Raw genomic sequence first — 14841 nt, 5'->3', positions numbered from 1 at the left:
TCCAAAGGTCTGGGAAATTGTAATGGAGACTGGCGGCCAGTGGTGGAAAAGGAAACAGGCCCAGTAATAACTGGCTGGGACAGCAAGCTGAAAGAATGGGGACTTTAAAAAAAAGGCTTCTAGGGTTATTCCCATCCACCTCAGGTGGAAAAGTATGGATAAGTATCTAGTGAAAAAGCTGCTCTCACTGCTTTGGAAAAATACTGGGCAAATAGAGGAAAAAGGGAAAATGTGACACAGTACCAATATTATGTTGTTGATATCAGTGTCTCATTGTCCTATAGGTCTGAAGTTTGAGGAAATGCAGGAAAAGTTTGGAGAGGAATTCTTCAATATCTGCTTTGACGAGAACGAAAGAGTTCTTCGAGCTGTAGGTGGCACCCTTCAAGACTTCTTCAATGGCTTTGATGCTTTGCTGGAGCATATTAGAACTTCATTTGGAAGACAGGCCACCCTGGAATCTCCTTCTTTCCTATGCAAAGAACTCCCTGAAGGCAATCTCATGCTCCATTATTTTCATCCACATCACATTGTGGGATTTGCAATGACAGGAATGATAAAAGCAGCAGCGAAGAAGATTTACCGCTTGGAAGTAGAAGTGGAACAGGTCACAAATGATAAGTTGTGTTCAGAAGGGACAAACCCAGGTAACTGCAGTTGTTTGACTTTCCTTATCAAAGAACATGAAAATGCAAATACCACAAAAGCACTTCCACCAGGAAATTCCCAGTCCCCCTTAGACCTGAGGATTAGTATCAGCACCTTCTGCAGAGCTTTTCCCTTTCACCTGATGTTTGATCCAAACATGCTGGTTCTCCAGCTTGGAGAAGGTCTTAGGAAGCAGCTCAGATGTGACGCTCATAAAACCCTGAAATTCCAAGACTGCTTTGACATAGTCTCTCCTAAAATCAGTGCCACATTTGAAAGAGTTCTTCTGAGGTTATCTACACCCTTTGTCATTCGGACCAAACTTGAGGATTCTGACTCTGAAAGTAAAGATAAGGTAAGAATATGAATTTGGAAGTGGATGTGTTTATATGTGTGTTGTGGGAGAGAATTCTCTGCTCAGAGAAAAGCAGCTCAAGTCCTGTGTACTCTGGAAAGCCTACTCATGCCTTGCAAACAGGGGCTAAGTGATGTTCCCCAGCCAAGTGAATACTTTCCGAGATTATTCATAAGCTTTTCCTATGAAATTGTAGCAAATCATGACATCTCCATTCAGAAAATTCTGCACATTGGGGTTGAATTATACAACTTGAATAAAAGGGTGAGGAATTTTATGAAATACATGTATCTAATCCTTAATTTCACTGCAGCTATATTATGATAAGAATAGCTTTTAAGGCATTTACTAGGGACTAACTTGAAGTATTTATTGTGAAAGATTCTCACTGCAGGTTTCTCATTGCCACATTGCTATATCTTATTTCCCTATTTTGGAATGCTATATTCCCTATAATCCTCTATTCCTATTTTGGAATGCTTCTTTCCTATAGGTTTCTTACTTCTCACCCTGCACTGAAGAAAACCAGAGCTGTAAGTTGTACTGAGTATCACTTATGCCAGTTTTGTTGTGTTCCAGTCATTCCAATAGGCACTTGTCCTCCTGCACTGCCTCTTTCCTCAGTGTTTCAGGAGAGAGCTACCTTAACCAGTGAGCCCTATGTTGAGTTCAGTGCATTCAGCTGAGTAACCTGAGAACGTCTTTAGTGTGGAGTTCTCCAGTGGTTGGATGGAATTTGTCTCAATGCCTATCCTTGAATTACAGGATAGTTTATTGGTGTGAAGTAGGGTTCTAGGTTTTATGCACCAAAGTACTTGAACTTAATGCTAACATTAAAACTTGCTCAAAGGCTTGAAAGACTGTATGTGGGTGCCTTGGAAATACTGCTGCCCTAAGTGGAACTGGATGATCTTTAAGGTCTCTTCCAACCCAAACCATTCTATGGCTCTATGATTCTGTGATGATTCAAAATATAGTTCTTACAGCAGCAATATTTCCAGCTCCTCTTTGGCACCAAAAAGCATATGTCTGGTGCATTTTCCTCTGGAAACAACATGCTCCCCCAGGAGAAACAAACTAGTTAATTTCATTTTGTATTAGTTGATGCAATTCAACCTTGTTAAAACCAAAAGGGAGTTAATTTTTCAGAATCTATCCTCAGGGTCACCCTAGCCTTCAATTATAAGAAGGAAACGAGGTGTGAAAGGGGTGGAGGTGTTGGCTCTGAGCTACCTCATGACACACTCGTTTCTCCTTTGAAAGAGTCTGGTTTCATGATACTTCATGCAGAACGCACCTATCCCTCTCAGAAACCTTCTCCTCTCCCAGGACAGAGTCAAAGCCCTTTGACTTCATGAATCTGCTGTAAATCACTCTGAGGAGGAAGAAGGGTTAGGTGGGGGAAGGAGGCTTTCAAAGCCTTTTCCCCTCCTTTAGTTAAGCACACAAAATATTCTCTTACCTGGACGGGTTTCATATGCTTTGTGGCTTGCTCTTAGGAGAAGTGGCAGGAGAGGGGTTTGCTGGAGGCAGGATTTTAGATTAGGCAGTACTAACACCAGAGAAGCAGGTGGAAGGGGATGGCAGCAAAGGAAATCCTTTGCCTGCCAGCAGTTAGGAGAAAAATTGTATCTTGAAGAGTAAGGGGAGGCAAAGGGGGGGGTGAGGATCAGGTGCAGGGGAGCTACTGTGCTGCAGGCACTGGAATTAACTGGAGAACATCAGTTTATCTGAAGTTGTTTTTCTTTTGACTCACCCATTTGATAAGCATTTCAAAAATTTTTTTTACATGTGAATAGTTAAAAATAAGCTCAGCATATGATGCATTTTGCTAGATATTCCTTTTTTTATCAATTGCACAGATTCATAGGCTGTGATTGATTTGCTTACACAGATTTTGAGAGGAGGGACATAGCAATACAGCTTAAGTCATGCTGAAGTCCTTTATGGATAAAAAAAGTAGACTGAGCCTTGGGAACTGCATGCTGTATTATTTTCCCATAGCTCATGTCACTCATTTAGCTCATTTTGGAATTCTTTTCAATTTGCTAACTTGTTTGGAAGTTGAATATTAGGCAGGTAGATTAGTTGGGACTGCAAGCATGACCCTGCTTAAAAGTTGCCAGTTACTGATGTAGACATTTCCCTATTTCTCTGCCACACACCTCTCTCTATTCAGTTCATAGTGGAATTGCATCCCACTTAGGGCTATTTATCTTAAAAAAATATGACTCTGCAATAACTGACACTTTTCAGGCTTGGTTACCTTAAATGGCAGCTGTAGGCATCTGACCCAGACAACTCTGCCGCAGTGTTGAAGCTGTTCAGATGTCTGATTGCATTAAAAAAAAATAAAAATTCAGAGGCTTTGCAATAAACAGAGGACATTCCAGCCTCTCTTCAAAAGATATTTATTTTCATTTCAATGTATAAATCATGTATTTTTTTCAGACTGACAACATAAAAGAATGAGAAAACAGTTTTCATTTAGTCCTGACACTAGCTCTGTGTTCAGATGAAAGTAAGTCACAAATCATGATCTTTCCCTAATTAAACACCTAGAAGCAAAACAAAAAAAAAACCCACCTGTCTTGGCTTTCAGACTGTTTAGTGCTTGTCCAGTTTATTTAAAGGGTCATTTGTGTTTCAATTTATTGGTATTTGAATCAATGGAATAAATAACAGTCTCCTAAATTTCTGATACAAGGCCTGTGAGGTCTGGGCGATAGGTAGCACTTCCTGCAGAGCTCTAAGTGCACTTTTGCAGAAGCACAGTCTCATCCATTAATATCTCAGCAAAGTTTTGTTAATTTGGTATGTCACCAGCTGTTCCTTAGAGCTCAGGGCATTTACAGGATCCCATTGTTCTTGGAACCAAATGAAGAAAAAAGAACTCCCCACCTGAAGAACATGGACACCTAGCTTTAAATGTGATTTCCAACACCATGTTTCCTGTTTTCCCATGCAGCTAAATACTTGTTACTGTTTCTTTTCTTATGTTATGGTACTACCCAGATGTGGAAGGGCCCTGTTGCTCTCCTTCTTATACAAACATTCTGTTGTTTTTCACATTGCACTCAATTTTTTTTTGTGTTTAACCAGAGACCTTCACTCACATCCAGTCAGATTTTCCAAATTTTGGATACTGTCCCAAAACAACAAGGTCACAATGTTTGTTGTTTAACCTCTCTAAGGAAACTCATTCTATACCTCTCCATGGGAGCAATTATTTATTGCAACAATAAAAAATAAGTTTATTGTGACAATTAACCATTTTGGATTGATGTCTTACGGTGTCATGCGTGGTTAATGCAGCTGTTCTTCACAGAAGTTCATTGAATGCTAGTGGAGTCACATATGGGATAAGAAATCAAATTGAGAGGGCTGAGCCTGAGCTGGTGTGATGGAGTGTTCTGAGATCCACGTCCAGCCCATCCACTGAGGTGAAGGTGCTGGCATGTGGTGGGGCTGATAACCCAGCAGTGAGCTGTGCATGCAGGCCGGGTTGGTGTCCCCTCACCATTCCCTGACCAGACAGGGGCTGAAAGCTCCCGACAGGAACATCCTGAGTGCAGTCATTTTCAGACTCTACTAATGAACAAGGCCATCTGTCACATGATATAAATACTCATCTCCTTGACAGTACAGCGAGGTGGCTGGAGCTGCTTCAATTTTTAGCTGAATGGGAGCACAAGGAATGACTCTCCTGCTCTCACTCTTCTGGCACGTTCTCCTCACGTGGCCCTCGTGAGCCGCCCGTGCTGGGCAGACCAAGAGGAGATGGGGCTGCCCTTGCAGGGACCCTCTGTCCCTGAGACCTCGATCCACACCCAGCCCTCTCAGTGCACGGATGGACAGGAGGAGCCCTGCCAGCACTTCTGGTGCCCACCAGTTCTCAGGCCCACATTTCTGAAACTGGGTTTCAGGTTCCCTGCCATATGCTGTGCAGCTGTATTTTCCTTGTATTGCTGCTCTTCAGCTCAGACTAACAGCTCTTTTCCACATTTGAAACAAATCAGTTTTTCTAAGGATACTCATTGGCCTTTGACTTAGGCCTCTGAGCACTTTAGAAATTGTCTAAGAATAAAGCTGGCACCTAAAGCTTCATTACTAGAGGTGTTCCGGACTTTTTTTTTCCTGATGGACTGTATTTGCTTTGAATATTTTATTAAAATCATAACTTCCCAGTTAACAGTTCAGCAAAATGTGTTCTAGCAAAAAACCTCACATTTTATTTACATATGTGAGAACCTGTCAGCTTCTGTGGCATCCTGTGGATGTAAGGTCTACTGTTTATTAGAAACTGTGAATGTGAGACCCCTCTGGCAACTTTCAGCCAGATGTGGACAATGAGTATGGAGTAAAACAGCTGGCAAAGAAGCCTGCTTGCCCCTTGCTTCAGCAAAGCACTTTCCCAGTGTGTTTTCCCAAGAGTGTTTGTTGATCATTGGAAACTGTAAAAAAGGAATGCTTTTAAAGTGCTAGAAGTATGCTGTCCCCCTTTTTATACTGGGAGTCAATTCTTTATCTCCTTCTTTCTGTATTTTTAGTCTGGACCAACTGAATGAAACAAGCAGCCCTGACACTAGCGGATTAATTTAAAGCCCACTGTACACAATCTTGTGTTTTGCTTCTGCTCTGTAACTGTTTTTCCTCATCTCCTAATAAAATTAAAATGAAATGGCCTGAAAGTCATTCTGGCATAAGGGACATCTGTCACTTGTGATCTAGGAATTCTAATTTTTTCGTAGAGCTGATTTATTCACTGTCAGTCAGCTTTTGACACTAAGCTCCTGTTGCTTTGCAGGCTCATGGAGCTCTTGGAATCAAATTTGTGTCTTCTGTTTCTGCTAATGCTAATATCCCACCCATTTGCTTGTCAAAATATGTATGGACTTTGGTAGTTTTCAAGATGAATTGGATTGGCTGGCTTGGATGCTTCTAGAGATTGTGGTGGGTTATGAGAAACAATAGATGACATGACTTTCTCATCCCACAAACAGTTGTGTGTTGGAGAACTTTAATAACATTGTTATTAATGTTATTAATGGGCCCAGAATTGTTAGTATTTCTACTTTAAGACAGGCCAGTGAAAATGCCATTTTGAAAGTTTTCAGTGATAGGACTGAAAAAGTGTAGCTATCTAAAGTTTAAATATTTCCTTCTCATTTACATTAGCTGAAAAAGAAAGAAGCTGATTGGAAATTGTTTTTTCAAGTGAAGTGGCTGTTAAAACAGTATGACTCCATGGGAAACTCTTCCCTCTTACAATTTCTATAGTGTTTTGATAAGCAGTCTGGTCAGACATGAAAATGTTTATACTTCTCTGTTTGCTGCAAAACTTTTGAATGGGTTTCTAAGCTACTTTATGTCATAATTGAAACAAAACGCATTTCACTAATTTTTACATTACAATATGGGAATACTTAGACACAACTCAGTTTGATTTTCAGGAACGCATTTTTTCCTACCTCTTTGTTCCACTGACTAAAATTAAGTGTTGGTTATTCACAATACATTTTCATGCTTTTCCTCATTTGCTTATCTGAGTTCTTAAATGACAGTGCTTTTCATGGCATCTAATCTGAATGGATGTGATGTCAGTAAAAAGCCCTTTTCCTTGGGATGGTTGAATTAAAGCAGACACATTCAGTCTTTGCCTCATTCCTTCCTGTCCTGGCACCTCCAGCTTGACAACGCATGAAGTCAGGCTAAGGTTTTATTGATGTGTCACTTTGCAGAGGCTGAATGGACTTAGAAGGAAGGGGAACAGCTGGAGTGTCTCCCTGTGGATTGAGTGGGCTTTGTGCATGGGTGGGAAGTCAGAGCCTGTGAGAACACCTGGCTGTGCCTCTGAGCATAAATGTTGGGTTTATTGCTCTGAGGGGCAGCAAATGAAAGTGCTGGCACTACTTGTGTTGTCAGTTTTCAGCTGTAAGGCCACTTCTACCCAAAAATTGCCAAACCTCCTGCCAAACCTTATCCTTTTCCTGGAACATGCTCCATGCCTGAAGGCAAGCCGGAGTCACCCCAGGTCCCACATGCAGAACTGTCCCACATGGCCAAAGAGCCTACACGAAAAAGGAGGCTTATCACTTTCTCCTTGCACCTTAAATTTTGTCTTCAAACCTCAAATTGAGACCATGGGATTCCCTTCCTGTTTGGTTTTGAGTGTAGCTTAGTAGTTTTGGACCAGTTTTTGACTATTTAGCTTGTTTTCTCCCATCATGTCTCATAAATATCTTGTCTTTTGAATTTAAATTGTGGTTGACAGCATGGTTTGACTATCTGTTAATTTATTCATGCTCACTGGGCATGCATCTTGTCGTGAATTTTTCATGCTTTCCATGGAAGCAAAGCTCTGAAGTTTTGAGACTCTCTATGAAACAAAAACTTCGCTGATGTTTTGTTGGGCCATGGACCCAAATGGAATAGGCAGTTAACAGAAAATTACTTTGCCTGAGACTTGTTGCTTGCATTTGAGCTGTTTATGTGCTGGGAATGCAGCTGAATCAGACGTTGTAGATTTTGTAGGTCGTAGAACTGTAATCAAGGGGAATACTACTATGAAATAACACTTAGCTGATTTTGCATTAGTAGTTGGAAAGAGTGAGATAAGAGTGATTTGCAGAACTCAAGACTCCAGAGCAGGTGCTGATTTGCTAATACCTAGCTGGGTGCAGTGTTTCTGCTGTCTCTGAGCAATATTGGAGATAAGTTTGACCAGGTAACGTTTTGCTGCCTTTTACTCTTGCCATGCACGTGTGATATTCACCCTTCTCTACTCCAGGGTCTTCCAGGAGACTGACAGTGACAGCAAGAGCAGATCACCTACAGTCAGGCAGGTGGCCCTTGCCAGTAGTGCTGATCATTGTTTCAGCATTTGTTTTGCAAGGATGAAATGGCTGAGGCGGCCAGAGTACCCACTCAGAAAGGATGAGCCTTTCCTTTGCAATTCTTTATGATGTTGAGGACAGTCACAGTTCAAGTGGACAGCCCAGCCAAGCAGACCCAGTGGTTGGATAACTGGATTTGCTACTCGGCGAATATTCCATTGCCACTTGAGGGTTTTTAGGGCATGCTAAGGTAGAAGTTATCTCACTAAGAGATATATTAGAGGTAGAAGTTACATAAACCACAGAAGCTTAGCGGGAACACAGGAATAAGCCCAGGTTCTTCTGCCTGTGCTTAACAATCACAAAGAAAAATATAATAGAGAATTGTAATGTGCTATTGTGAGGATTCCCCAAATTTTGTAGTTTGTTTCATTCCTCATTTTTTTGAATATGCCTTTTATAACCATATACATTCATATCCTTTCCCGCTAGAATATCTAAGATATTCTATTCTAGTCCTTTAAAAAAAATTTAGTTTTTAAAATAGTACCCCCCTCATATTGTCATGATTAAAGACAGTGAAACAACCCATAAAATAATATTTATATTATTTGCTCCTGTCAGTAACCTTTGGCTTTTATAAGTAAGGACTGAGACTGAGTATCTGAGAAAAAAATTAAATGTTCTTTTTCCACAGACACAGGACAGGCATGCAAGATATTCCTAACACATGATTTTCCTCTTAAAAAAGAATAAATTTTTTCTTCTTTGCAGATTGGGAACAAATAATAAACATTTGGTACTTCAACACCTCAGAAAGATGTAAACATTTTAAAATTTAGTCCTAGATGAAGACATATTGAAATATTATTTTCAACATTTTGATCAATATAGTTTCTGTCTGCCTCGTGAGTTTTACATATATTAGGGTTTACTCTTTTTCTTTCTTTCTTTCTTTCTTTCTTTCTTTCTTTCTTTCTTTCTTTCTTTCTTTCTTTCTTTCTTTCTTTCTTTCTTTCTTTCTTTCTTTCTTTCTTTCTTTCTTTCTTTCTCTCTCTCTCTCTCGCTCTCTCTCTCTTTCTCTTTCTCTCTTTCTCTCTTTCTCTCTTTCTTCAGAAATTGATCTTGCTCACATTGGTCAGCAGCTTTTTTTCTGTAATGATTCTCAGTCTGCTGTGGGCTCACTGGAAGAGCAGCATTTATGCAACCATAACAGGAATAAAACCATTCTTCATTTTCATTTTCACATTACCTTTCTTTTTTTGTGACTCTTTGGAGATTTAATTTTTTTCCCTTTTTCCCTTTCTTAGAATGGGCTGTTATGAAGTTATTGTGTGATCTTCATAAAAACAATTTTGCCTATTATTTTCTGTATCTGTCTGACAGCATCTTTGCAGTGGAGAGGCTTTAGTGGATTGCTGTCAACACTGGAGTTGGTAGGATCTGATCATGTCATGTCTAAGTACTTCAGTCTTGTACTTCCCTCCTCAAATGTTGAACTGGTGGCTTTAAAAATGTCTGTTCTGATGAAAATGCAGGTCAAAAGGATCCGGCTTGAGACAGTACAGATAATATATTGAAGTGTTTTAAAAAATGATGGCTTACATTGACAGGTTGCAAAGATAACTGCCTCTGAAAATTCATAATACAAAAGGTTAGAGCATAAAAATATTTGGTCTGTGATGTGTTTGGAAGAGTTTGAAAAACGACTCCAAATTTGCAAACAGCTTATTAATAAATCAATTTCTTAAGCAGGTATTTTAATGGGCAGAGATATTCAAACTGAGATAACTTCGAAGTCCTCATTCATGTTCAAGGGCAGATACATGTCCCAAAACAGAAGTGAAGTCGTGCCCAGTGGCTAGAGGAAGAAAGTGAAATGGGGCAGGCTTCTTTTTTGTTCTGTGTGTGATGGGGGTAGGCCCTCAGCTCCCAGCTCCTGGGCACATGGTGCTGTTTTGCCTCTGTTTGAGCAGAGAAGTTCAGTGACTGAGACCTGGGCTGCAGGGTGGGCGCGAGGTGTGGGTCAGGGGACGCAGTTCCCTCCTTCCACTGATGCTGAGGCTCTTTGCAGCTTTAATTCTCCTTTTGATCCTACCCCCACAGAAGGAGTGTTGTATTATTTCAGTTGTCAAATAGCTTCTGCTTGTCAGGGCAACTTTGCCTAGAAGGGGATGAAATTAAACCTGATCTCATACAATACAGCACAGGCTGATTTCTTGTAATAATGTAACACTTTCCAGTGAATGCTAAATTAATTAAATTTTAAATGCTTAACTTAAAAGAATTGTTACTTTTTTTTTTTTTTTTTTTTTTTTTTTTTTTTTTTTTTTTTTCTTTTTTGATAAAATTATTGGTATTTTCTGCTTGGTTACCTAAAGACACCCAGCAGAGGGAATGTTTGAATGGATTAACAGAGCCTGGGGATTGTTTTGGCTGTGCTTGCTGTGGCTCAGTCTCCTTTGCTGTGCACTTCTGGATGACTCCCCTGTGAAAGTACATTCTGACTGCATGGACATTGCACCTGGTGGAAGTCAAGCAAAAGTAATGAAGAACTCCTGTATTCTCAGAGTTCTGTTGCTGCCAGTAAAGGAGAACTACCAAGAAAAGATGAGGCTGTGTTAATTCCAGCTCCACTGAGACCCAAGGGGAAAAATACCAGTGCTCAGCAGGTGTTAAAGGACATACTTCATATTGAAAGAACTTTGATTTTTCAGGTTCACTGAATTGTATTTAGTTTTTCATTTTAAAGGAAAATTTGATATAAAAATATTGTCTACAGCAGTGATGGGAGTGCTGTGCAGACAAGCAGTGTTGTTTAATTTTCCTGTGAAAGAAGCATGGAACATATTAAAAGGCCATCAAATTTTCTCACTCATCTCAGAGGACTGCTGATTCAGTCTATTTCCTCTTTGCTCAGGAAGGCTTCAAATTCAGTTATTAGATAACTTCTCTTCTGTGTCTTGAACATTCAGTTTCTGGCATTTGTTCCTGGGAATAGGAGCATAAAATAACAGAGAATATTTTCTGTCAGCCAAAAATGCAGAAACATCTGAGAGGTTTCCTAGCTATGTTCAGCAGCATCATAGGGTCCTGAAAGGCTTTTGGAACCATTTTGGGTGATAGGGAACTCCACAGAGAATTCCAAGGACATGGGAATAACACTAACAAATACATAAACAGTATTTAAAAATAACTGACTTACTGCCCCAATTCTGTTTTTTTCCCATGGTGTCATATAATTACACTGGGCTCCCTGAATGTGTTGAACACACCAGGGTGCCACACTGGACTAACAGTACTTGAAGAACCATCCTAGCAACCCACCGTTTGCACTGTCCAGAAATTACACTTTTTTTTAGTAGAATGTTACCAGTTCATTCTGTGAGTATTGGTGTAGTCAGGTGTGCAGATATGTAAAAACAAAGAATATAAAAACGACAGCATAAACCCAAAGAGAAGTACCAGTGGCTGTGGTCAGGACCTCCTGATCCCTAACTGATAACTGATATCAAATTACAATTCTAAACTAAGTGTATTGTGCTGCTACCGTGGGACCAAAACCTGGTACCTTTGCTCAGGGTAAGTAAGATGTTACATCTTGATTTGCCTTACTAGTTATCATCAGCCCAGTTTCAACAGGATTACTTGGAAGAAGGTGCTTATTTTGAGTAAGGATAAGAAAATAAAGTCTCATTTGACATTCAGAGAGCTGGGGATGTTCAGCCTGGAGCAGGGGAGGCTCCGGGGAGATCTTAGATCAGCCTTCCAGTACCTAAAGGGGGTTATGAAAGAGCTGGAGAGGGACTTTTTACAAGGGCATGTAGAGATAGGACAAGGGGGAATGGCTTTAAAATGAAAGAGAATAGGTTTAGAATAGATGTTCATTCCTGTGAGGGTGGTGGGGCACAGGTTTCCTAGGGAAGCTGTGGATGCTCCATCCCTAGAAGTGTTCAAGACTGGGTTCAGTGGGGCTCCGAGCAACGTGGTCTAGTGAAGATGTCCCTGCCCATGGCAGGCTAGGTGGAATTAGATAATCTTTAGGGCCCCTTCCAACCCAAAACTTCCAATAATGATGATGGAGTGCAGAAAATACATTTGGTGACTGCTCCTACAAATGCCTTGAGTATGAAACTTGTGGTAACAGAAGTCCGTATGGCATGTTCTGGGAATTAGACTTTTGTTTCTAAATAGGAGTCGTTAATGTCGTCAGTACTGTATTGCTGAATTTTTTTAGTTTAAGGGAGATGCAATCATAAATAATCCTCTTCTTTTCTTTTTTAGAAAAAAACCCCTTTTTGTCTAAAAAAAGAATTTACCATTCAACAAATTGTGACTTAAAATGTTGTGTAAGCTTCCTATTTTTGAATGTGTTAATTTGATTGACATTTTAGGACTTCTTTCTATAGCCATTGTTAAAGCAGAAATTGTAGCATTAATTATGGGAAATGTCAAAAAAATCGCCAATTAATAGTTAGAAGTGACTAACGTGTTGTTTTCAACCTATGCCAAAGTACAGCTCTACAAAGTTACGAGGTGAAAGAACTGATTGATCACCCACCCAAATGTTTATTTCTGGATTTTTTTAAAGTTACAAATGGCTTCTGTGGGCTAAACCCAAGTCTCCTTTCACTTAGAGATCTTACAGTGAAGTTGTCAAATGCTGCTTTGAGTCATTACTAGGTAAGGATATAAGCTGTATCTGAAGTCAAGTAGAATTTGACCAAGGAATATCTAAGAAAATAGGGCAGATCCAAGATACTGGTTTAAGATGTTTGAATTGAAATATTTATTATAATGAATCCTAATATACCTTAATGCAGGCAAATTCATAATATACAAGGAATTAACATGCAGCTGCTAAGGGAAGAAACACCTGGGTGAGGTGTTGAGATGAAATGAAAAGTTTCATCTGTTGGCTTTTTTGTTGCACAGACAAAAATGTTCTCTATGAAATACCCTATCAGCAAAGCTCTTGGCATTGAATCTCAAAGAAGGTGCCTCTGTGGGAATAGTCTTGCTGGGTGAAACTTTGAAGGACATGTTAGCCCACTGCTCCAGCACACTGAACTCCAGCCATTGCCAGGAGCAGGGTGAGCACAGAAAGAACTCTAAAATACACCATGGAGTATTTTGCTGGAATTTTCAGGTGAGCTCCATCTTCCTCTAGGCTGGTGCCATGTGGCCAGTGCTTGAGGAGCCAAATCATGGCCAGTGGTGTGACGTGATGCCCAAGCCATGCTGATGCCGGGGGTTGTCGGCCGAGCAGTGCTGCAGCCTTCCCCAACAGCAGGTCAACAGCTGAATCAGTATCACCAGGAAAGCAACCTCATGAGTGTCCTTGGGCATGGAAGTGGTCCAGATTTATCCCAGAGTGTGAGGGGCTGGTTAAGAGCTAATGATCTTACAGAAGTGTGTCTGCCTCCAGCTGATTCCATTGAGGAAGGGATGTTGTAGATGGGGGTGAGCTCTTGTTTCTCATCTGGAAGCTCCATTTCAGTCCTCAGGCTTCTTCTGTATCTCAGCTGAGTGAGGACTGCTGCTGCATGCTTGAGCCTTGCAGAACTGCTGTTGCTTTTTGAAATTGTTACAGATATCCTTTTGTTCCATTCAGCCCATCCCAGTCTTGTTGCATCTGCAACAAGACTGGGAAGATGTTGCATCACCTTCAGTGATGCAGGTGAGCATCACTGAGTCAGATCAGTCAAATTGTGTAGTAGCAGACAGCTAACACCACTTTATCTCAAAAGAAATAGCTGTGATGAAGAATAAATGTGTTTTAAAACTACATTGCAAATTACCTGTATCAATGAGTAGTTCAATGAGCTGACTATATGCAAAGCAAAGAGCACATCTGCCTTCATCTCTGACCCTTTCACTTATTTTCATATCCTCCACTTTGTGTGACCAGCTCTCTAAACCAGGACCCTGGCTCTTTACTTGCTCTGAAGACAGGATGTTTTTGAAAAAGTATTCTAGGACATGTACCTCTCCTCTGGCACCTTCTAATCCCTTTGTAATTCCCTTCAGCTTACCTGTTTCATGAGCAGTTTGGAGCAAAGGGGATCCTAGTCCCCTCTCTTTGGGCAAGGCTTACATGTGCAATATGCTTCTCCTTGAACAAGGCACAGCTGAGGTTCCTAAGGGTTTTCAAGTCCTTGCCTGGTGAGAAGCATCAATGCTTTAGCTGTGATAGCCCTGGAATTTGGAAATAGTTGTGCCAGGTGGTCATCCAAATTAATGGAAACACCACTGCAAATGCTTGTGCCCTTGCATAGTCTTCACAGAAGCGGATACTCAGGAGTCTTCTTTCAGCAGATGGAAGAGTATTTTCCTACTGAGGGTCCTTTCCTGAAAGGAGACTGTTTTGTAACACTTTTCCCAGCTATGCAATATTCAAATTTATGACAGAAATAGCCAGCTGCCAGATCAGAGGTGGCCTTAAGCCTCCCTCTGCTGATTGCCTTATCCGGCGGGTTGTGCGGGCAGTGTTGGTGGTTGCTGTTTGAGCAGAGCTTTCGCTCGTGACTGGGGAAGCGGAGGGACTGCACGTGAAGGAAGAACAGATTCCATTTTCTAACAGGCTGAGGAGTTACTAACATTTTTAGAGTATCTGCATGTGTTTCTAAATTGTGTCTGCTGAAGTGACAGTTGTACAGATGATCAGTGTTTGATAATGTGCTGTGGAATTAGAAAAAAAGAGATAGTTTTTGATGCCTGCAGAGACAAAAAAGCATGAGGCTTACTTCTTTGAAAGAAGTGATGTGTGAATCACAACAAAAATGCCTGGGGTGTTTAAGCTTAACAGATCTTTTCCTGTGTAATTCTTCAAGCATTTATATTTGTATGTAGTAACCTATCTAAAGGCTGCCTGGTTCTTTCCCACTTGAGTTAGAGAAAATTAACAGAAATAAGGCATTCTGCTGTACAGGACTGATATCCCACAGGATATTATAAAGGCCATGAGTAAACCCATCTTCCCCTTAGCAGAATTAAGACTGA

General features: G+C 40.6%; 1 protein-coding gene across 1 annotated transcript in view; it reads left to right on the top strand.

Moving 5' to 3' along the window:
- The window catches only part of GUCY1A2 (guanylate cyclase 1 soluble subunit alpha 2), a 135815-nt gene that overhangs the window by 27213 nt on the left and 93761 nt on the right, over positions 1-14841 (top strand). The window contains exon 4 of the mRNA XM_063394581.1: positions 285-1003. Coding sequence (XP_063250651.1) covers positions 285-1003 — 719 coding nt within the window. The remainder of the gene's footprint in view (positions 1-284; positions 1004-14841) is intronic.

The sequence above is a fragment of the Prinia subflava genome, chromosome 3, assembly GCF_021018805.1.
Source record: "Prinia subflava isolate CZ2003 ecotype Zambia chromosome 3, Cam_Psub_1.2, whole genome shotgun sequence".
NCBI classification, from domain to species: Eukaryota; Metazoa; Chordata; class Aves; order Passeriformes; family Cisticolidae; genus Prinia; species Prinia subflava.
This window is presented reverse-complemented; position numbering and strand designations above follow the sequence as displayed.